This window comes from Taudactylus pleione, unplaced genomic scaffold (assembly GCF_031769625.1).
Source record: "Taudactylus pleione unplaced genomic scaffold, aTauple2 ptg001287l, whole genome shotgun sequence".
Classification (NCBI taxonomy): domain Eukaryota; kingdom Metazoa; phylum Chordata; class Amphibia; order Anura; family Myobatrachidae; genus Taudactylus; species Taudactylus pleione.
This window is the reverse complement of record NW_028285687.1, coordinates 362,501-386,972: the sequence shown is the minus strand read 5'-3', so window position 1 is coordinate 386,972 and position 24,472 is coordinate 362,501. Positions and strand designations below refer to the sequence as shown.

The 24,472-nt window shown below is 45.1% G+C and overlaps 1 protein-coding gene across 2 annotated transcripts in view; it reads right to left on the bottom strand.

Annotated features, from left to right (window-relative positions):
* The window catches only part of SRCAP (Snf2 related CREBBP activator protein), a 261,121-nt gene that overhangs the window by 223,044 nt on the left and 13,605 nt on the right, over positions 1-24,472 (bottom strand). For both annotated transcript variants that reach the window (XM_088462894.1, XM_088462895.1), the window contains exon 2: positions 18,418-18,591. In XM_088462894.1, the coding sequence (XP_088319020.1) occupies positions 18,418-18,450 (33 nt within the window). In that variant the 5' untranslated portion in view covers positions 18,451-18,591. The remainder of the gene's footprint in view (positions 1-18,417; positions 18,592-24,472) is intronic.

Sequence of the window (24,472 nt, the reverse complement as noted above, 5' to 3'; positions counted from 1 at the left end):
AGAGGGAGGAGCCCCTCATGTGTCACAGTACTGTAGGCACATAAGGGAGGAGTCAGACTATAGTGCTGTATAAGTAGAGGGAGGAGCTCCTCATGTATCACAGTACTGTAGGCACATAAGGGGAGGAGTCAGACTATAGTGCTGTATAGGAAGAGGGAGGAGCCCTCATGTATCACAGTACTGTAGGCACATAAGGGAGGAGTCAGACTATAGTGCTGTATAGGAAGAGGGAGGAGCCCTCATGTATCACAGTACTGTAGGCACATAAGGGGGAGGAGTCAGACTATAGTGCTGTATAGGAAGAGGGAGGAGCCCTCATGTATCACAGTACTGTAGGCACATAAGGGAGGAGTCAGACTATAGTGCTGTATAGGAAGAGGGAGGAGCCCTCATGTATCACAGTACTGTAGGCACATAAGAGAGGAGTCAGACTATAGTGCTGTATAGGAAGAGGGAGGAGCCCTCATGTATCACAGTACTGTAGGCACATAAGGGAGGAGTCAGACTATAGTGCTGTATAGGAAGAGGGAGGAGCCCCTCATGTATCACAGTACTGTAGGCACATAAGGGGAGGAGTCAGACTATAGTGCTGTATAGGAAGAGGGAGGAGCCCTCATGTATCACAGTACTGTAGGCACATAAGGGAGGAGTCAGACAATAGTGCTGTATAGGAAGAGGGAGGAGCCCTCATGTATCACAGTACTGTAGGCACATAAGAGAGGAGTCAGACTATAGTGCTGTATAGGAAGAGGGAGGAGCCCCTCATGTATCACAGTACTGTAGGCACATAAGGGGAGGAGTCAGACTATAGTGCTGTATAGGAAGAGGGAGGAGCCCTCATGTATCACAGTACTGTAGGCACATAAGAGGAGTCAGACTATAGTGCTGTATAGGAAGAGGGAGGAGCCCTCATGTATCACAGTACTGTAGGCACATAAGGGGAGGAGTCACACTATAGTGCTGTATAGGAAGAGGGAGGAGCCTTCATGTATCACAGTACTGTAGGCACATAAGGGAGGAGTCAGACTACAGTGCTGTATAGGAAGAGGGAGGAGCCCCTCATGTATCACAGTACTGTAGGCACATAAGGGAGGAGTCAGACTACAGTGCTGTATAGGAAGAGGGAGGAGCCCCTCATGTATCACAGTACTGTAGGCACATAAGGGAGGAGTCAGACTATAGTGCTGTATAGGAAGAGGGAGGAGCCCCTCATGTATCACAGTACTGTAGGCACATAAGGGAGGAGTCAGACTATAGTGCTGTATAGGAAGAGGGAGGAGCCCTCATGTATCACAGTACTGTAGGCACATAAGGGAGGAGTCAGACTATAGTGTTGAATAGGAAGAGGGAGGAGCCCTCATGTATCACAGTACTGTAGGCACATAAGGGGAGGAGTCAGACAATAGTGCTGTATAGGAAGAGGGAGGAGCCCTCATGTATCACAGTACTGTAGGCACATAAGGGAGGAGTCAGACTATAGTGCTGTATAGGAAGAGGGAGGAGCCCTCATGTATCACAGTACAGTAGGCACATAAGTGAGGAGTCAGACTATAGTGCTGTATAGGAAGAGGGAGGAGCTCCTCATGTATCACAGTACTGTAGGCACATAAGGAGGGAGGAGTCAGACTATAGTGCTGTATAGGATGAGGGAGGAGCCCCTCATGTATCACAGTACTGTAGGCACATAAGGGGAGGAGTCAGACTATAGTGCTGTATAGGAAGAGGGAGGAGCTCCTCATGTATCACAGTACTGTAGGCACATAAGGAGGGAGGAGTCAGACAATAGTGCTGTATAGGAAGAGGGAGGAGCCCCTCATGTGTCACAGTACTGTAGGCACATAAGGGAGGAGTCAGACTATAGTGCTGTATAGGAAGAGGGAGGAGCCTATCATGTATCACAGTACTGTAGGCACATAACGGAGGAGTCAGACTATAGTGCTGTATAAGTAGAGGGAGGAGCTCCTCATGTATCACAGTACTGTAGGCACATAAGGGAGGAGTCAGACAATAGTGCTGTATAGGAAGAGGGAGGAGCTCCTCATGTATCACAGTACTGTAGGCACATAAGGGGAGGAGTCAGACAATAGTGCTGTATAGGAAGAGGGTGGAGCCCTCATGTATCACAGTACTGTAGGCACATAAGGGAGGAGTCAGACTATAGTGCTGTATAGGAAGAGGGAGGAGCTCCTCATGTATCACAGTACTGTAGGCACATAAGGGGAGGAGTCAGACAATAGTGCTGTAGAGGAAGAGGGAGGAGCCCTCATGTATCACAGTACTGTAGGCACATAAGGGAGGAGTCAGACTATAGTGCTGTATAAGTAGAGGGAGGAGCTCCTCATGTATCACAGTACTGTAGGCACATAAGAGAGGAGTCAGACTATAGTGCTGTATAGGAAGAGGGAGGAGCCCTCATGTATCACAGTACTGTAGGCACATAAGGGAGGAGTCAGACTATAGTGCTGTATAGGAAGAGGGAGGAGCTCCTCATGTATCACAGTACGGTAGGCACATAAGGGAGGAGTCAGACTATAGTGCTGTATAGGAAGAGGGAGGAGCCCCTCATGTATCACAGAACTGTAGGCACATAAGGAGGGAGGAGTCAGACTATAGTGCTGTATAGGAAGAGGGAGGAGCTCCTCATGTATCACAGTACTGTAGGCATATAAGGAAGGAGTCAGACTATAGTGCTGTATAGGAAGAGGGAGGAGCTCCTCATGTATCACAGTACTGTAGGCACATAAGGGAGGAGTCAGACTATAGTGCTGTATAGGAAGAGGGAGGAGCTCCTCATGTATCACAGTACTGTAGGCACATAAGGGAGGAGTCAGACTATAGTGCTGTATAGGAAGAGGGAGGAGCTCCTCATGTATCACAGTACTGTAGGCACATAAGGGAGGAGTCAGACTATAGTGCTGTATAGGAAGAGGGAGGAGCCCTCATGTATCACAGTACTGTAGGCACATAAGGGAGGAGTCAGACTATAGTGCTGTATAGGAAGAGGGAGGAGCCCCTCATGTATCACAGTACTGTAGGCACATAAGGGAGGAGTCAGACTATAGTGCTGTATAGGAAGAGGGAGGAGCGCACATAAGTGAGGAGTCAGACTATAGTGCTGTATAGGAAGAGGGAGGAGCCCCTCATGTATCACAGAACTGTAGGCACATAAGTGAGGAGTCAGGCTATAGTGCTGTATAGGAAGAGGGAGGAGCCCTCATGTATCACAGTACTGTAGGCACATAAGGGAGGAGTCAGACTATAGTGCTGTATAGGAAGAGGGAGGAGCCCCTCATGTATCACAGTACTGTAGGCACATAAGGGAGGAGTCAGACTATAGTGCTGTATAGGAAGAGGGAGGAGCCCCTCATGTATCACAGTACTGTAGGCACATAAGGGAGGAGTCAGACTATAGTGCTGTATAGGAAGAGGGAGGAGCCCTCATGTATCACAGTACTGTAGGCACATAAGGGAGGAGTCAGACTACAGTGCTGTATAGGAAGAGGGAGGAGCCCCTCATGTATCACAGTACTGTAGGCACATAAGGGAGGAGTCAGACTACAGTGCTGTATAGGAAGAGGGAGGAGCCCCTCATGTATCACAGTACTGTAGGCACATAAGGGAGGAGTCAGACTATAGTGCTGTATAGGAAGAGGGAGGAGCCCCTCATGTATCACAGTACTGTAGGCACATAAGGGAGGAGTCAGACTATAGTGCTGTATAGGAAGAGGGAGGAGCCCCTCATGTATCACAGTACTGTAGGCACATAAGGGAGGAGTCAGACTATAGTGCTGTATAGGAAGAGGGAGGAGCCCTCATGTATCACAGTACTGTAGGCACATAAGGGAGGAGTCAGACTATAGTGTTGTATAGGAAGAGGGAGGAGCCCTCATGTATCACAGTACTGTAGGCACATAAGGGGAGGAGTCAGACAATAGTGCTGTATAGGAAGAGGGAGGAGCCCTCATGTATCACAGTACTGTAGGCACATAAGGGAGGAGTCAGACTATAGTGCTGTATAGGAAGAGGGAGGAGCCCTCATGTATCACAGTACTGTAGGCACATAAGGGGAGGAGTCAGACAATAGTGCTGTATAGGAAGAGGGAGGAGCCCTCATGTATCACAGTACTGTAGGTACATAAGGGAGGAGTCAGACTATAGTGCTGTATAGGAAGAGGGAGGAGCCCTCATGTATCACAGTACTGTAGGCACATAAGGAGGGAGGAGTCAGACTATAGTGCTGTATAGGAAGAGGGAGGAGCTCCTCATGTATCACAGTACGGTAGGCACATAAGTGAGGAGTCAGACTATAGTGCTGTATAGGAAGAGGGAGGAGCCCCTCATGTATCACAGAACTGTAGGCACATAAGGGAGGAGTCAGGCTATAGTGCTGTATAGGAAGAGGGAGGAGCCCTCATGTATCACAGTACTGTAGGCACATAAGGGAGGAGTCAGGCTATAGTGCTGTATAGGAAGAGGGAGGAGCCCATCATGTATCACAGTACTGTAGGCACATAAGGGAGGAGTCAGACTATAGTGCTGTATAGGAAGAGGGAGGAGCCCTCATGTATCACATTACTGTAGGCACATAAGGGAGGAGTCAGACTATAGTGCTGTATAGGAAGAGGGAGGAGCCCCTCATGTATCACAGTACTGTAGGCACATAAGGGAGGAGTCAGACTATAGTGCTGTATAGGAAGAGGGAGGAGCCCCTCATGTATCACAGTACTGTAGGCACATAAGGGAGGAGTCAGACTATAGTGCTGTATAGGAAGAGGGAGGAGCCCCTCATGTATCACAGTACTGTAGGCACATAAGGGAGGAGTCAGACTATAGTGCTGTATAGGAAGAGGGAGGAGCCCTCATGTATCACAGTACTGTAGGCACATAAGGGGAGGAGTCAGACTATAGTGCTGTATAGGAAGAGGGAGGAGCCCTCATGTATCACAGTACTGTAGGTACATAAGGGAGGAGTCAGACTATAGTGCTGTATAGGAAGAGGGAGGAGCCCTCATGTATCACAGTACTGTAGGCACATAAGGAGGGAGGAGTCAGACTATAGTGCTGTATAGGAAGAGGGAGGAGCCCCTCATGTATCACAGAACTGTAGGCACATAAGTGAGGAGTCAGGCTATAGTGCTGTATAGGAAGAGGGAGGAGCCCTCATGTATCACAGTACTGTAGGCACATAAGGGAGGAGTCAGACTATAGTGCTGTATAGGAAGAGGGAGGAGCCCTCATGTATCACAGTACTGTAGGCACATAAGGGAGGAGTCAGGCTATAGTGCTGTATAGGAAGAGGGAGGAGCCCATCATGTATCACAGTACTGTAGGCACATAAGGGGAGGAGTCAGACAATAGTGCTGTATAGGAAGAGGGAGGAGCCCTCATGTATCACAGTACTGTAGGCACATAAGGGAGGAGTCAGACTATAGTGCTGTATAGGAAGAGGGAGGAGCTCCTCATGTATCACAGTAGTGTAGGCACATAAGGGGAGGAGTCAGACAATAGTGCTGTAGAGGAAGAGGGAGGAGCCCTCATGTATCACAGTACTGTAGGCACATAAGGGAGGAGTCAGGCTATAGTGCTGTATAGGAAGAGGGAGGAGCCCTCATGTATCACAGTACTGTAGGCACATAAGGGAGGAGTCAGGCTATAGTGCTGTATAGGAAGAGGGAGGAGCCCTCATGTATCACAGTACTGTAGGCACATAAGGGAGGAGTCAGACTATAGTGCTGTATAGGAAGAGGGAGGAGCGCACATAAGTGAGGAGTCAGACTATAGTGCTGTATAGGAAGAGGGAGGAGCCCTCATGTATCACAGAACTGTAGGCACATAAGTGAGGAGTCAGGCTATAGTGCTGTATAGGAAGAGGGAGGAGCCCTCATGTATCACAGTACTGTAGGCACATAAGGGAGGAGTCAGACTATAGTGCTGTATAGGAAGAGGGAGGAGCCCCTCATGTATCACAGTACTGTAGGCACATAAGGGAGGAGTCAGACTATAGTGCTGTATAGGAAGAGGGAGGAGCCCTCATGTATCACAGTACTGTAGGCACATAAGGGAGGAGTCAGACTATAGTGCTGTATAGGAAGAGGGAGGAGCCCCTCATGTATCACAGTACTGTAGGCACATAAGGGAGGAGTCAGACTATAGTGCTGTATAGGAAGAGGGAGGAGCCCTCATGTATCACAGTACTGTAGGCACATAAGGGAGGAGTCAGACTACAGTGCTGTATAGGAAGAGGGAGGAGCCCCTCATGTATCACAGTACTGTAGGCACATAAGGGAGGAGTCAGACTACAGTGCTGTATAGGAAGAGGGAGGAGCCCCTCATGTATCACAGTACTGTAGGCACATAAGGGAGGAGTCAGACTATAGTGCTGTATAGGAAGAGGGAGGAGCCCTCATGTATCACAGTACTGTAGGCACATAAGGGAGGAGTCAGACTATAGTGCTGTATAGGAAGAGGGAGGAGCCCTCATGTATCACAGTACTGTAGGCACATAAGGGGAGGAGTCAGACAATAGTGCTGTATAGGAAGAGGGAGGAGCCCTCATGTATCACAGTACTGTAGGCACATAAGGGAGGAGTCAGACTATAGTGCTGTATAGGAAGAGGGAGGAGCCCTCATGTATCACAGTACAGTAGGCACATAAGTGAGGAGTCAGACTATAGTGCTGTATAGGAAGAGGGAGGAGCTCCTCATGTATCACAGTACTGTAGGCACATAAGGAGGGAGGAGTCAGACTATAGTGCTGTATAGGATGAGGGAGGAGCCCCTCATGTATCACAGTACTGTAGGCACATAAGGGGAGGAGTCAGACTATAGTGCTGTATAGGAAGAGGGAGGAGCTCCTCATGTATCACAGTACTGTAGGCACATAAGGAGGGAGGAGTCAGACAATAGTGCTGTATAGGAAGAGGGAGGAGCCCCTCATGTGTCACAGTACTGTAGGCACATAAGGGAGGAGTCAGACTATAGTGCTGTATAGGAAGAGGGAGGAGCCCATCATGTATCACAGTACTGTAGGCACATAACGGAGGAGTCAGACTATAGTGCTGTATAAGTAGAGGGAGGAGCTCCTCATGTATCACAGTACTGTAGGCACATAAGAGAGGAGTCAGACTATAGTGCTGTATAGGAAGAGGGAGGAGCCCTCATGTATCACAGTACTGTAGGCACATAAGGGGAGGAGTCAGACTATAGTGCTGTATAGGAAGAGGGAGGAGCTCCTCATGTATCACAGTACTGTAGGCACATAAGAGGAGGAGTCAGACTATAGTGCTGTATAGGAAGAGGGAGGAGCTCCTCATGTATCACAGTACTGTAGGCACATAAGGGAGGAGTCAGACAATAGTGCTGTATAGGAAGAGGGAGGAGGTCCTCATGTATCACAGTACTGTAGGCACATAAGGGGAGGAGTCAGACAATAGTGCTGTAGAGGAAGAGGGAGGAGCCCTCATGTATCACATTACTGTAGGCACATAAGGGGAGGAGTCAGACTATAGTGCTGTATAGGAAGAGGGAGGAGCCCTCATGTATCACAGTTCTGTAGGCACATAAGGGAGGAGTCAGACTATAGTGCTGTATAGGAAGAGGGAGGAGCCCTCATGTATCACAGTACTGTAGGCACATAAGGGAGGAGTCAGACTATAGTGCTGTATAGGAAGAGGGAGGAGCTCCTCATGTATCACAGAACTGTAGGCACATAAGTGAGGAGTCAGACTATAGTGCTGTATAGGAAGAGGGAGGAGCCCCTCATGTATCACAGAACTGTAGGCACATAAGGGAGGAGTCAGGCTATAGTGCTGTATAGGAAGAGGGAGGAGCCCTCATGTATCACAGTACTGTAGGCACATAAGGGAGGAGTCAGGCTATAGTGCTGTATAGGAAGAGGGAGGAGCCCATCATGTATCACAGTACTGTAGGCACATAAGGGAGGAGTCAGACTATAGTGCTGTATAGGAAGAGGGAGGAGCCCTCATGTATCACATTACTGTAGGCACATAAGGGAGGAGTCAGACTATAGTGCTGTATAGGAAGAGGGAGGAGCCCCTCATGTATCACAGTACTGTAGGCACATAAGGGAGGAGTCAGACTATAGTGCTGTATAGGAAGAGGGAGGAGCCCCTCATGTATCACAGTACTGTAGGCACATAAGGGAGGAGTCAGACTATAGTGCTGTATAGGAAGAGGGAGGAGGTCCTCATGTATCACAGTACTGTAGGCACATAAGGGGAGGAGTCAGACTATAGTGCTGTATAGGATGAGGGAGGAGCCCCTCATGTATCACAGTACTGTAGGCACATAAGGGGAGGAGTCAGACTATAGTGCTGTATAGGAAGAGGGAGGAGCTCCTCATGTATCACAGTACTGTAGGCACATAAGGAGGGAGGAGTCAGACAATAGTGCTGTATAGGAAGAGGGGGAAGCCCCTCATGTGTCACAGTACTGTAGGCACATAAGGGAGGAGTCAGACTATAGTGCTGTATAGGAAGAGGGAGGAGCCCATCATGTATCACAGTACTGTAGGCACATAACGGAGGAGTCAGACTATAGTGCTGTATAAGTAGAGGGAGGAGCTCCTCATGTATCACAGTACTGTAGGCACATAAGAGAGGAGTCAGACTATAGTGCTGTATAGGAAGAGGGAGGAGCCCTCATGTATCACAGTACTGTAGGCACATAAGGGGAGGAGTCAGACTATAGTGCTGTATAGGAAGAGGGAGGAGCTCCTCATGTATCACAGTACTGTAGGCACATAAGAGGAGGAGTCAGACTATAGTGCTGTATAGGAAGAGGGAGGAGCCCCTCATGTATCACAGTACTGTAGGCACATAAGGGAGGAGTCAGACAATAGTGCTGTATAGGAAGAGGGAGGAGCTCCTCATGTATCACAGTACTGTAGGCACATAAGGGAGGAGTCAGACAATAGTGCTGTATAGGAAGAGGGAGGAGCTCCTCATGTATCACAGTACTGTAGGCACATAAGGGGAGGAGTCAGACAATAGTGCTGTAGAGGAAGAGGGAGGAGCCCTCATGTATCACAGTACTGTAGGCACATAAGGGAGGAGTCAGACTATAGTGCTGTATAGGAAGAGGGAGGAGCTCCTCATGTATCACAGTACTGTAGGCACATAAGGGAGGAGTCAGACTATAGTGCTGTATAGGAAGAGGGAGGAGCCCTCATGTATCACAGTACTGTAGGCACATAAGGGAGGAGTCAGACTATAGTGCTGTATAGGAAGAGGGAGGAGCTCCTCATGTATCACAGTACGGTAGGCACATAAGTGAGGAGTCAGACTATAGTGCTGTATAGGAAGAGGGAGGAGCCCCTCATGTATCACAGAACTGTAGGCACATAAGGGAGGAGTCAGGCTATAGTGCTGTATAGGAAGAGGGAGGAGCCCTCATGTATCACAGTACTGTAGGCACATAAGGGAGGAGTCAGGCTATAGTGCTGTATAGGAAGAGGGAGGAGCCCATCATGTATCACAGTACTGTAGGCACATAAGGGAGGAGTCAGACTATAGTGCTGTATAGGAAGAGGGAGGAGCCCTCATGTATCACATTACTGTAGGCACATAAGGGAGGAGTCAGACTATAGTGCTGTATAGGAAGAGGGAGGAGCCCCTCATGTATCACAGTACTGTAGGCACATAAGGGAGGAGTCAGACTATAGTGCTGTATAGGAAGAGGGAGGAGCCCCTCATGTATCACAGTACTGTAGGCACATAAGGGAGGAGTCAGACTATAGTGCTGTATAGGAAGAGGGAGGAGCCCCTCATGTATCACAGTACTGTAGGCACATAAGGGAGGAGTCAGACTATAGTGCTGTATAGGAAGAGGGAGGAGCCCTCATGTATCACAGTACTGTAGGCACATAAGGGGAGGAGTCAGACTATAGTGCTGTATAGGAAGAGGGAGGAGCCCTCATGTATCACAGTACTGTAGGTACATAAGGGAGGAGTCAGACTATAGTGCTGTATAGGAAGAGGGAGGAGCCCTCATGTATCACAGTACTGTAGGCACATAAGGAGGGAGGAGTCAGACTATAGTGCTGTATAGGAAGAGGGAGGAGCCCCTCATGTATCACAGAACTGTAGGCACATAAGTGAGGAGTCAGGCTATAGTGCTGTATAGGAAGAGGGAGGAGCCCTCATGTATCACAGTACTGTAGGCACATAAGGGAGGAGTCAGACTATAGTGCTGTATAGGAAGAGGGAGGAGCCCTCATGTATCACAGTACTGTAGGCACATAAGGGAGGAGTCAGGCTATAGTGCTGTATAGGAAGAGGGAGGAGCCCATCATGTATCACAGTACTGTAGGCACATAAGGGGAGGAGTCAGACAATAGTGCTGTATAGGAAGAGGGAGGAGCCCTCATGTATCACAGTACTGTAGGCACATAAGGGAGGAGTCAGACTATAGTGCTGTATAGGAAGAGGGAGGAGCTCCTCATGTATCACAGTAGTGTAGGCACATAAGGGGAGGAGTCAGACAATAGTGCTGTAGAGGAAGAGGGAGGAGCCCTCATGTATCACAGTACTGTAGGCACATAAGGGAGGAGTCAGGCTATAGTGCTGTATAGGAAGAGGGAGGAGCCCTCATGTATCACAGTACTGTAGGCACATAAGGGAGGAGTCAGGCTATAGTGCTGTATAGGAAGAGGGAGGAGCCCTCATGTATCACAGTACTGTAGGCACATAAGGGAGGAGTCAGACTATAGTGCTGTATAGGAAGAGGGAGGAGCGCACATAAGTGAGGAGTCAGACTATAGTGCTGTATAGGAAGAGGGAGGAGCCCTCATGTATCACAGAACTGTAGGCACATAAGTGAGGAGTCAGGCTATAGTGCTGTATAGGAAGAGGGAGGAGCCCTCATGTATCACAGTACTGTAGGCACATAAGGGAGGAGTCAGACTATAGTGCTGTATAGGAAGAGGGAGGAGCCCCTCATGTATCACAGTACTGTAGGCACATAAGGGAGGAGTCAGACTATAGTGCTGTATAGGAAGAGGGAGGAGCCCTCATGTATCACAGTACTGTAGGCACATAAGGGAGGAGTCAGACTATAGTGCTGTATAGGAAGAGGGAGGAGCCCCTCATGTATCACAGTACTGTAGGCACATAAGGGAGGAGTCAGACTATAGTGCTGTATAGGAAGAGGGAGGAGCCCTCATGTATCACAGTACTGTAGGCACATAAGGGAGGAGTCAGACTACAGTGCTGTATAGGAAGAGGGAGGAGCCCCTCATGTATCACAGTACTGTAGGCACATAAGGGAGGAGTCAGACTACAGTGCTGTATAGGAAGAGGGAGGAGCCCCTCATGTATCACAGTACTGTAGGCACATAAGGGATGAGTCAGACTATAGTGCTGTATAGGAAGAGGGAGGAGCCCTCATGTATCACAGTACTGTAGGCACATAAGGGAGGAGTCAGACTATAGTGCTGTATAGGAAGAGGGAGGAGCCCTCATGTATCACAGTACTGTAGGCACATAAGGGGAGGAGTCAGACAATAGTGCTGTATAGGAAGAGGGAGGAGCCCTCATGTATCACAGTACTGTAGGCACATAAGGGAGGAGTCAGACTATAGTGCTGTATAGGAAGAGGGAGGAGCCCTCATGTATCACAGTACAGTAGGCACATAAGTGAGGAGTCAGACTATAGTGCTGTATAGGAAGAGGGAGGAGCTCCTCATGTATCACAGTACTGTAGGCACATAAGGGAGGAGTCAGACTATAGTGCTGTATAGGAAGAGGGAGGAGCCCCTCATGTATCACAGTACTGTAGGCACATAAGGGAGGAGTCAGACTATAGTGCTGTATAGGAAGAGGGAGGAGCCCTCATGTATCACAGTACTGTAGGCACATAAGGGGAGGAGTCAGACTATAGTGCTGTATAGGAAGAGGGAGGAGCCCTCATGTATCACAGTACAGTAGGCACATAAGTGAGGAGTCAGACTATAGTGCTGTATAGGAAGAGGGAGGAGCTCCTCATGTATCACAGTACTGTAGGCACATAAGGAGGGAGGAGTCAGACTATAGTGCTGTATAGGATGAGGGAGGAGCCCCTCATGTATCACAGTACTGTAGGCACATAAGGGGAGGAGTCAGACTATAGTGCTGTATAGGAAGAGGGAGGAGCTCCTCATGTATCACAGTACTGTAGGCACATAAGGAGGGAGGAGTCAGACAATAGTGCTGTATAGGAAGAGGGAGGAGCCCCTTATGTGTCACAGTACTGTAGGCACATAAGGGAGGAGTCAGACTATAGTGCTGTATAGGAAGAGGGAGGAGCCCATCATGTATCACAGTACTGTAGGCACATAACGGAGGAGTCAGACTATAGTGCTGTATAAGTAGAGGGAGGAGCTCCTCATGTATCACAGTACTGTAGGCACATAAGAGAGGAGTCAGACTATAGTGCTGTATAGGAAGAGGGAGGAGCCCTCATGTATCACAGTACTGTAGGCACATAAGGGGAGGAGTCAGACTATAGTGCTGTATAGGAAGAGGGAGGAGCTCCTCATGTATCACAGTACTGTAGGCACATAAGAGGAGGAGTCAGACTATAGTGCTGTATAGGAAGAGGGAGGAGCCCTCATGTATCACAGTACTGTAGGCACATAAGGGAGGAGTCAGACAATAGTGCTGTATAGGAAGAGGGAGGAGCTCCTCATGTATCACAGTACTGTAGGCACATAAGGGAGGAGTCAGACAATAGTGCTGTATAGGAAGAGGGAGGAGGTCCTCATGTATCACAGTACTGTAGGCACATAAGGGGAGGAGTCAGACAATAGTGCTGTAGAGGAAGAGGGAGGAGCCCTCATGTATCACATTACTGTAGGCACATAAGGGGAGGAGTCAGACTATAGTGCTGTATAGGAAGAGGGAGGAGCCCTCATGTATCACAGTTCTGTAGGCACATAAGGGAGGAGTCAGACTATAGTGCTGTATAGGAAGAGGGAGGAGCCCTCATGTATCACAGTACTGTAGGCACATAAGGGAGGAGTCAGACTATAGTGCTGTATAGGAAGAGGGAGGAGCTCCTCATGTATCACAGAACTGTAGGCACATAAGTGAGGAGTCAGACTATAGTGCTGTATAGGAAGAGGGAGGAGCCCCTCATGTATCACAGAACTGTAGGCACATAAGGGAGGAGTCAGGCTATAGTGCTGTATAGGAAGAGGGAGGAGCCCTCATGTATCACAGTACTGTAGGCACATAAGGGAGGAGTCAGGCTATAGTGCTGTATAGGAAGAGGGAGGAGCCCATCATGTATCACAGTACTGTAGGCACATAAGGGAGGAGTCAGACTATAGTGCTGTATAGGAAGAGGGAGGAGCCCTCATGTATCACATTACTGTAGGCACATAAGGGAGGAGTCAGACTATAGTGCTGTATAGGAAGAGGGAGGAGCCCCTCATGTATCACAGTACTGTAGGCACATAAGGGAGGAGTCAGACTATAGTGCTGTATAGGAAGAGGGAGGAGCCCCTCATGTATCACAGTACTGTAGGCACATAAGGGAGGAGTCAGACTATAGTGCTGTATAGGAAGAGGGAGGAGCCCTCATGTATCACAGTACTGTAGGCACATAAGGGGAGGAGTCAGACTATAGTGCTGTATAGGAAGAGGGAGGAGCCCTCATGTATCACAGTACTGTAGGTACATAAGGGAGGAGTCAGACTATAGTGCTGTATAGGAAGAGGGAGGAGCCCCTCATGTATCACAGTACTGTAGACACATAAGGGAGGAGTCAGACTATAGTGCTGTATAAGTAGAGGGAGGACCTCCTCATGTATCACAGTACTGTAGGCACATAAGGGAGGAGTCAGACTATAGTGCTGTATAGGAAGAGGGAGGAGCCCCTCTTGTATCACAGTACTGTAGGCACATAAGGGAGGAGTCAGACTATAGTGCTGTATAGGAAGAGAGAGGAGCTCCTCATGTATCACAGTACTGTAGGCACATAAGGAAGGAGTCAGACTATAGTGCTGTATAGGAAGAGGGAGGAGCCCTCATGTATCACAGTACTGTAGGCACATAAGGGAGGAGTCAGACTATAGTGCTGTATAGGAAGAGGGAGGAGCCCTCATGTATCACAGTACTGTAGGCACATAAGGGAGGAGTCAGGCTATAGTGCTGTATAGGAAGAGGGAGGAGCCCTCATGTATCACAGTACTTTAGGCACATAAGGGAGGAGTCAGACTATAGTGCTGTATAGGAAGAGGGAGGAGCTCCTCATGTATCACAGTACTGTAGGCACATAAGGGAGGAGTCAGACTATAGTGCTGTATAGGAAGAGGGAGGAGCCCTCATGTATCACAGTACTGTAGGCACATAAGGGGAGGAGTCAGACAATAGTGCTGTATAGGAAGAGGGAGGAGCTCCTCATGTATCACAGTACTGTAGGCACATAAGGGAGGAGTCAGACTATAGTGCTGTATAGGAAGAGGGAGGAGCCCTCATGTATCACAGTACTGTAGGCACATAACGGAGGAGTCAGACTATAGTGCTGTATAGGAAGAGGGAGGAGCCCCTCATGTATCACAGTACTGTAGGCACATAAGGGGAGGAGTCAGACTATAGTGCTGTATAGGAAGAGGGAGGAGCTCCTCATGTATCACAGTAATGTAGGCACATAAGGGAGGAGTCAGACTATAGTGCTGTATAGGAAGAGGGAGGAGCCCTCATGTATCACAGTACTGTAGGCACATAAGGGAGGAGTCAGGCTATAGTGCTGTATAGGAAGAGGGAGGAGCCCTCATGTATCACAGTACTGTAGGCACATAAGGGAGGAGTCAGACTATAGTCTCCTCCCTTATAGTCATGTATCACAGTACTGTAGGCACATAAGGGGAGGAGTCAGACTATAGTGCTGTATAGGAAGAGGGAGGAGCCCTCATGTATCACAGTACTGTAGGCACATAAGGGAGGAGTCAGACTATAGTGCTGTATAGGAAGAGGGAGGAGCCCCTCATGTATCACAGTAGGCACATAAGGGAGGAGTCAGACTATAGTGCTGTATAGGAAGAGGGAGGAGCCCCTCATGTATCACAGTACGCACATAAGGGGGGAGTCAGACTATAGTGCTGTATAGGAAGAGGGAGGAGCCCTCATGTATCACAGTTCTGTAGGCACATAAGGGAGGAGTCAGACTATAGTGCTGTATAGGAAGAGGGAGGAGCCCTCATGTATCACAGTACTGTAGGCACATAAGGGAGGAGTCAGACTATAGTGCTGTATAGGAAGAGGGAGGAGCCCCTCATGTATCACAGTACTGTAGGCACATAAGGGAGGAGTCAGACTATAGTGCTGTATAGGAAGAGGGAGGAGCCCTCATGTATCACATTACTGTAGGCACATAAGGGAGGAGTCAGACTATAGTGCTGTATAGGAAGAGGGAGGAGCCCCTCATGTATCACAGTACTGTAGGCACATAAGGGAGGAGTCAGACTATAGTGCTGTATAGGAAGAGGGAGGAGCCCCTCATGTATCACAGTACTGTAGGCACATAAGGGAGGAGTCAGACTATAGTGCTGTATAGGAAGAGGGAGGAGCCCTCATGTATCACAGTACTGTAGGCACATAAGGGGAGGAGTCAGACTATAGTGCTGTATAGGAAGAGGGAGGAGCCCTCATGTATCACAGTACTGTAGACACATAAGGGAGGAGTCAGACTATAGTGCTGTATAAGTAGAGGGAGGACCTCCTCATGTATCACAGTACTGTAGGCACATAAGGGAGGAGTCAGACTATAGTGCTGTATAGGAAGAGGGAGGAGCCCCTCTTGTATCACAGTACTGTAGGCACATAAGGGAGGAGTCAGACAATAGTGCTGTATAGGAAGAGAGAGGAGCTCCTCATGTATCACAGTACTGTAGGCACATAAGGAAGGAGTCAGACTATAGTGCTGTATAGGAAGAGGGAGGAGCCCTCATGTATCACAGTACTGTAGGCACATAAGGGAGGAGTCAGACTATAGTGCTGTATAGGAAGAGGGAGGAGCCCCTCATGTATCACAGTACTGTAGGCACATAAGGGAGGAGTCAGGCTATAGTGCTGTATAGGAAGAGGGAGGAGCCCTCATGTATCACAGTACTTTAGGCACATAAGGGAGGAGTCAGACTATAGTGCTGTATAGGAAGAGGGAGGAGCTCCTCATGTATCACAGTACTGTAGGCACATAAGGGAGGAGTCAGACTATAGTGCTGTATAGGAAGAGGGAGGAGCCCTCATGTATCACAGTACTGTAGGCACATAAGGGGAGGAGTCAGACAATAGTGCTGTATAGGAAGAGGGAGGAGCTCCTCATGTATCACAGTACTGTAGGCACATAAGGGAGGAGTCAGACTATAGTGCTGTATAGGAAGAGGGAGGAGCCCTCATGTATCACAGTACTGTAGGCACATAACGGAGGAGTCAGACTATAGTGCTGTATAGGAAGAGGGAGGAGCTCCTCATGTATCACAGTACTGTAGGCACATAAGGGGAGGAGTCAGACAATAGTGCTGTATAGGAAGAGGGAGGAGCCCCTCATGTATCACAGTACTGTAGGCACATAAGGGGAGGAGTCAGACTATAGTGCTGTATAGGAAGAGGGAGGAGCTCCTCATGTATCACAGTAATGTAGGCACATAAGGGAGGAGTCAGACTATAGTGCTGTATAGGAAGAGGGAGGAGCCCTCATGTATAACAGTACTGTAGGCACATAAGGGAGGAGTCAGACTATAGTGCTGTATAGGAAGAGGGAGGAGCCCTCATGTATCACAGTACTGTAGGCACATAAGGGAGGAGTCAGACTATAGTCTCCTCCCTTATAGTCATGTATCACAGTACTGTAGGCACATAAGGGGAGGAGTCAGACTATAGTGCTGTATAGGAAGAGGGAGGAGCCCTCATGTATCAAAGTACTGTAGGCACATAAGGGAGGAGTCAGACTATAGTGCTGTATAGGAAGAGGGAGGAGCCCCTCATGTATCACAGTACGCACATAAGGGGGGAGTCAGACTATAGTGCTGTATAGGAAGAGGGAGGAGCCCTCATGTATCACAGTACTGTAGGCACATAAGGAGGGAGGAGTCAGACTATAGTGCTGTATAGGAAGAGGGAGGAGCTCCTCATGTATCACAGTACTGTAGGCACATAAGGGAGGAGTCAGACTATAGTGCTGTATAGGAAGAGGGAGGAGCCCTCATGTATCACAGTACTGTAGGCACATAAGGGAGGAGTCAGACTATAGTGCTGTATAGGAAGAGGGAGGAGCTCCTCATGTATCACAGTACTGTAGGCACATAAGGGAGGAGTCAGACTACAGTGCTGTATAGGAAGAGGGAGGAGCCCTCATGTATCACAGTACTGTAGGCACATAAGGGAGGAGTCAGACTATAGTGCTGTATAGGAAGAGGGAGGAGCCCCTCATGTATCACAGTACTGTAGGCACATAAGGGAGGAGTCAGACTATAGTGCTGTATAGGAAGAGGGAGGAGCCCCTCATGTATCACAGTACTGTAGGCACATAAGGGAGGAGTCAGACTATAGTGCTGTATAGGAAGAGGGAGGAGCCCTCATGTATCACAGTACTGTAGGCACATAAGGGAGGAGTCAGACTATAGTGCTGTATAGGAAGAGGGAGGAGCTCCTCATGTATCACAGTACTGTAGGCACATAAGGGAGGAGTCAGACTATAGTGCTGTATAGGAAGAGGGAGGAGCTCCTCATGTATCACAGTACTGTAGGCACATAAGGGAGGAGTCAGGCTATAGTGCTGTATAGGAAGAGGGAGGAGCCCTCATGTATCACAGTACTGTAGGCACATAAGGGAGGAGTCAGACTATAGTGCTGTATAGGAAGAGGGAGGAGCTCCTCATGTATCACAGTACTGTAGGCACATAAGGGAGGAGTCAGACTATAGTGCTGTATAGGAAGAGGGAGGAGCCCTCATGTATCACAGTACTGTAGGCACATAAGGGAGGAGTCAGACTATAGTGCTGTATAGGAAGAGGGAGGAGCCCTCATGTATCACAGTACTGTAGGCACATAAGGGAGGAGTCAGGCTATAGTGCTGTATAGGAAGAGGGAGGAGCTCCTCATGTATCACAGCACTGTAGGCACATAAGGGAGGAGTCAGACTATAGTGCTGTATAAGTAGAGGGAGGAGCTCCTCATGTATCACAGTACAGTAGGCACATAAGGGGAGGAGTCAGACTATAGTGCTGTATAGGAAGAGGGAGGAGCTCCTCATGTATCACAGCACTGTAGGCACATAAGGGAGGAGTCAGACTATAGTGCTGTATAGGAAGAGGGAGGAGCCCCTCATGTATCACAGTACTGTAGGCACATAAGGGGGGAGTCCTGTGACAGGAGACAATACAAGGACATGGGCATGGGGTACATGGGCAGGGGGTACCTGCAGCTGTCTCCGAGCAGAGCTGGGCTGCATTGTGCCACATCCAACAGACTCTTCTGTCTTCCTATAATCCAATGAGGAGCTTGTGACTTGCTGCAGTGCATGCTGGGACGCTGCCTCATTCTGAGCCAGGCTCTCCAGCCTCCAGTCTGGGTCTCCGGCACGCTTATAGAACTGGGAATAAGAGAGAACATAGACCTGGGTAAGTGAAAGACCGAAGCCTGATGGGCGCAGAGAGAACAGTCCACCACTAGGGGGAAATAGGAGCAGGACCAATAACATACACACGCCGATCTCTAACTGTATCATGTGCTCGTATACACCCTATACATATTATACACACAGACATTACATACATAGTATAGATGTGCTCGTATACACCCTATACATATTATATACACACAGACATTACATACATAGTATAGATGTGCTCGCATACACCCTATACATATTATACACACAGACATTACATACATAGTATAGATGTGCTCGCATACACCCTATACATATTATACACAGACATTACATACATAGTATAGATGTGCTCGCATACACCCTATACATATTATATACACACAGACATTACATACATAGTATAGATGTGCTCGCATACACCCTATACATATTATATACACAGACATTACATACATAGTATAGATGTGCTCGCATACACCCTATACATATTATACACAGACATTACATACATAGTATAGATGTGCTCGCATACACCCTATACATATTATATACACACAGACATTACATACATAGTATAGATGTGCTCGCATACACCCTATACATATTATACACACAGACATTACATACATAGTATAGATGTGCTCGTATACACCCTATACATATTATATACACACAGACATTACATACATAGTATAGATGTGCTCGCATACACCCTATACATATTATACACACAGACATTACATACATAGTATAGATGTGCTCGCATACTCCTTATACATATTATATACACACAGACATTACATACATAGTATAGATGTGCTCGCATACACCCTATACATATTATATACACACAGATATTACATACATAGTATAGATGTGCTCGCATACACCCTATACATATTATATACACAGACATTACATACATAGTATAGATGTGCTCGCATACACCCTATACATATTATACACACAGACATTACATACATAGTATAGATGTGCTCGCATACACCCTATACATATTATATACACAGACATTACATACATAGTATAGATGTGCTCGTATACACCTTATACATATTATATACACACAGACATTACATACATAGTATAGATGTGCTCGTATACACCCTATACATATTATATACACACAGACATTACATACATAGTATAGATGTGATCGTATACACCTTATACATATTATATACACACAGACATTACATGCATAGTATAGATGTGCTCGCATACACCCTATACATATTATATACACACACAGACATTACATACATAGTATAGATGTGCTCGCATACACCCTATACATATTATACACACAGACATTACATACATAGTATAGATGTGCTCGCATACACCCCTATACATATTATACACACAGACATTACATACATAGTATAGATGTGCTCGCATACACCCTATACATATTATATACACACACAGAAATTACATACATAGTATAGATGTGCTCGTATACATTCTATACATATTATACACACAGACATTACATACATAGTATAGATGTGCTCGCATACACCCTATACATATTATATACACAGACATAACATACATAGTATAGATGTGCTCGCATACACCCTATACATATTATATACACACACATTGCATACATAGTATAGATGTGCTCACATACACCCTATACATATTATATACACAGACATTACATACATAGTATAGATGTGCTCGCATACTCCTTATACATATTATATACACAAACATTACATACATAGTATAGATGTGCTCGCATACTCCTTATACATATTATATACACACAGACATTACATACATAGTATAGATGTGCTCGCATACACCTTATACATATTATATACACACAGACATTACATACATAGTATAGATGTGCTCGCATACACCCTATACATATTATACACACAGACATTACATACATAGTATAGATGTGCTCACATACACCCTATACATATTATATACACACAGACATTACATACATAGTATAGATGTGCTCGCATACACCCTATACATATTATATACACAGACATTACATACATAGTATAGATGTGCTCGCATACACCTTATACATATTATATACACAGACATTTTATACATAGTATAGATGTGCTCGCATACACCCTATACATATTATATACACAGACATTACATACATAGTATAGATGTGCTCGCATACACCTTATACATATTATATACACAGACATTTTATACATAGTATAGATGTGCTCGCATACTCCTTATACATATTATATACACAAACATTACATACATAGTATAGATGTGCTCGCATACTCCTTATACATATTATATACACACAGACATTACATACATAGTATAGATGTGCTCGCATACACCTTATACATATTATATACACACAGACATTACATACATAGTATAGATGTGCTCGCATACACCCTATACATATTATACACACAGACATTACATACATAGTATAGATGTGCTCACATACACCCTATACATATTATATACACACAGACATTACATACATAGTATAGATGTGCTCGTATACACCTTATACATATTATACACACAAACATTACATACATAGTATAGATGTGCTCGCATACACCCTATACATATTATATACACAGACATTACATACATAGTATAGATGTGCTCGCATACACCCTATACATATTATATACACAGACATTACATACATAGTATAGATGTGCTCGCATACACCCTATACATATTATATACACACAGACATTACATACATAGTATAGATGTGCTCGCATACACCCTATACATATTATATACACAGACATAACATACATGGTATAGATGTGCTCGCATACACCCTATACATATTATACACACAGACATTACATACATAGTATAGATGTGCTCGCATACACCTTATACATATTATATACACACACAGACATTACATACATAGTTTAGATGTGCTCGCATACACCCTATACATATTATATACAGACATTACATACATGGTATAGATGTGCTCGCATACACCCTATACATATTATATACACACACAGACCTTACATACATAGTATAGATGTGCTCGCATACACCCTATACATATTATATACACACAGACATTACATACATAGTATAGATGTGCTCGCATACACCTTATACATATTATATACACAGACATAACATACATGGTATAGATGTGCTCGCATACACCCTATACATATTATATACACAGACATTACATACATAGTATAGATGTGCTCGCATACACCCTATACATATAATACACACAGACATTACATACATAGTATAGATGTGCTCGCATACACCCTATACATATTATATACACAGACATAACATACATAGTATAGATGTGCTCGCATACACCCTATACATATTATATACACACAGACATTACATACATAGTATAGATGTGCTCGCATACACCTTATACATATTATATACACAGACATAACATACATGGTATAGATGTGCTCGCATACACCCTATACATATTATATACACAGACATTACATACATAGTATAGATGTGCTCGCATACACCCTATACATATAATACACACAGACATTACATACATAGTATAGATGTGCTCGCATACACCCTATACATATTATATACACAGACATTACATACATAGTATAGATGTGCTCGCATACACCCTATACATATTATATACACACAGACATTACATACATAGTATAGATGTGCTCGCATACACCTTATACATATTATATACACACACAGACATTACATACATAGTATAGATGTGCTCGCATACACCCTATACATATTATACACACAGACATTACATACATAGTATAGATGTGCTCGCATACACCCTATACATATTATACACACAGACATTACATACATAGTATAGATGTGCTCGCATACACCTTATACATATTATATACACACAGACATTACATACATAGTATAGATGTGCTCGCATACACCCTATACATATTATATACACACAGACATTACATACATAGTATAGATGTGCTCGCATACACCCTATACATATTATATACACAGAAATTACATACATAGTATAGATGTGCTCGCATACACCTTATACATATTATATACACACACAGACATTACATACATAGTATAGATGTGCTCGCATACACCCTATACATATTATATACAGACATTACATATATAGTATAGATGTGCTCGCATACACCTTATACATATTATATACACAGACATTACATACATAGTATACATGTGCTCACATACACCTTATACATATTATATACACACAGACATTACATACATAGTATAGATGTGCTCGCATACCCCCTATACATATTATATACACACAGACATTACATACATAGTATAGATGTGCTCGCATTCACCCTATACATATTATATACACACAGACATTACATGCATAGTATAGATGTGCTCGCATACACCCTATACATATTATATACACACAGACATTACATGCATAGTATAAATGTGCTCGCATACACCCTATACATATTATACACACAGACATTACATACATAGTATAGATGTGCTCGCATACACCCTATACATATTATATACACAGACATTACATACATAGTATAGATGTGCTCGCATACACCCTATACATATTATACACACAGACATTACATACATAGTATAGATGTGCTCGCATACACCCTATACATATTATATACACACAGACATTACATACATAGTATAGATGTGCTCGTATACACCCTATACATATTATATACACACAGACATTACATACATAGTATAGATGTGATCGTATACACCTTATACATATTATATACACACAGACATTACATACATAGTATAGATGTGCTCGCATACACCTTATACATATTATATACACAGACATTACATACATAGTATAGATGTGCTCGCATACCCCCTATACATATTATATACACACAGACATTACATACATAGTATAGATGTGCTCGCATACACCCTATACATATTATATACACAGACATTACATACATAGTATAGATGTGCTCGCATACACCCTATACATATTATATACACAGACATTACATACATAGTATAGATGTGCTCGCATACACCCTATACATATTATATACACAGACATTACATACATAGTATAGATGTGCTCACATACACCCTATACATATTATACACAGACATTACATACATAGTATAGATGTGCTCGCATACACCCTATACATATTATATACACACAGACATTACATACATAGTATAGATGTGCTCGCATTCACCCTATACATATTATATACACAGACATTACATACATAGTATAGATGTGCTCGCATACACCCTATACATATTATATACACAGACATTACATACATAGTATAGATGTGCTCGCATACACCTTATACATATTATATACACACAGACATTACATACATAGTATAGATGTGCTCGCATACCCCCTATACATATTATATACACAGACATTACATATATAGTATAGATGTGCTCGCATACACCCTATACATATTATACACACAGACATTACATACATAGTATAGATGTGCTCGCATACACCCTATACATATTATATACACACAGACATTACATACATAGTATAGATGTGCTCGCATACCCCCTATACATATTATATACACACACATTGCATGCATTAAATATACAGTATACACATATGCAGACATACACACACACACACATTATATATACACAGTACACACACAGCACATATATACACACACACAGTACCATACACACACACACATTATATACACAGTACACACACAACACATATATACACACATAGTACACAGTACCATACACACATTATATACACAATACACACACTGCACATATATACACACATAGTACACAGTAC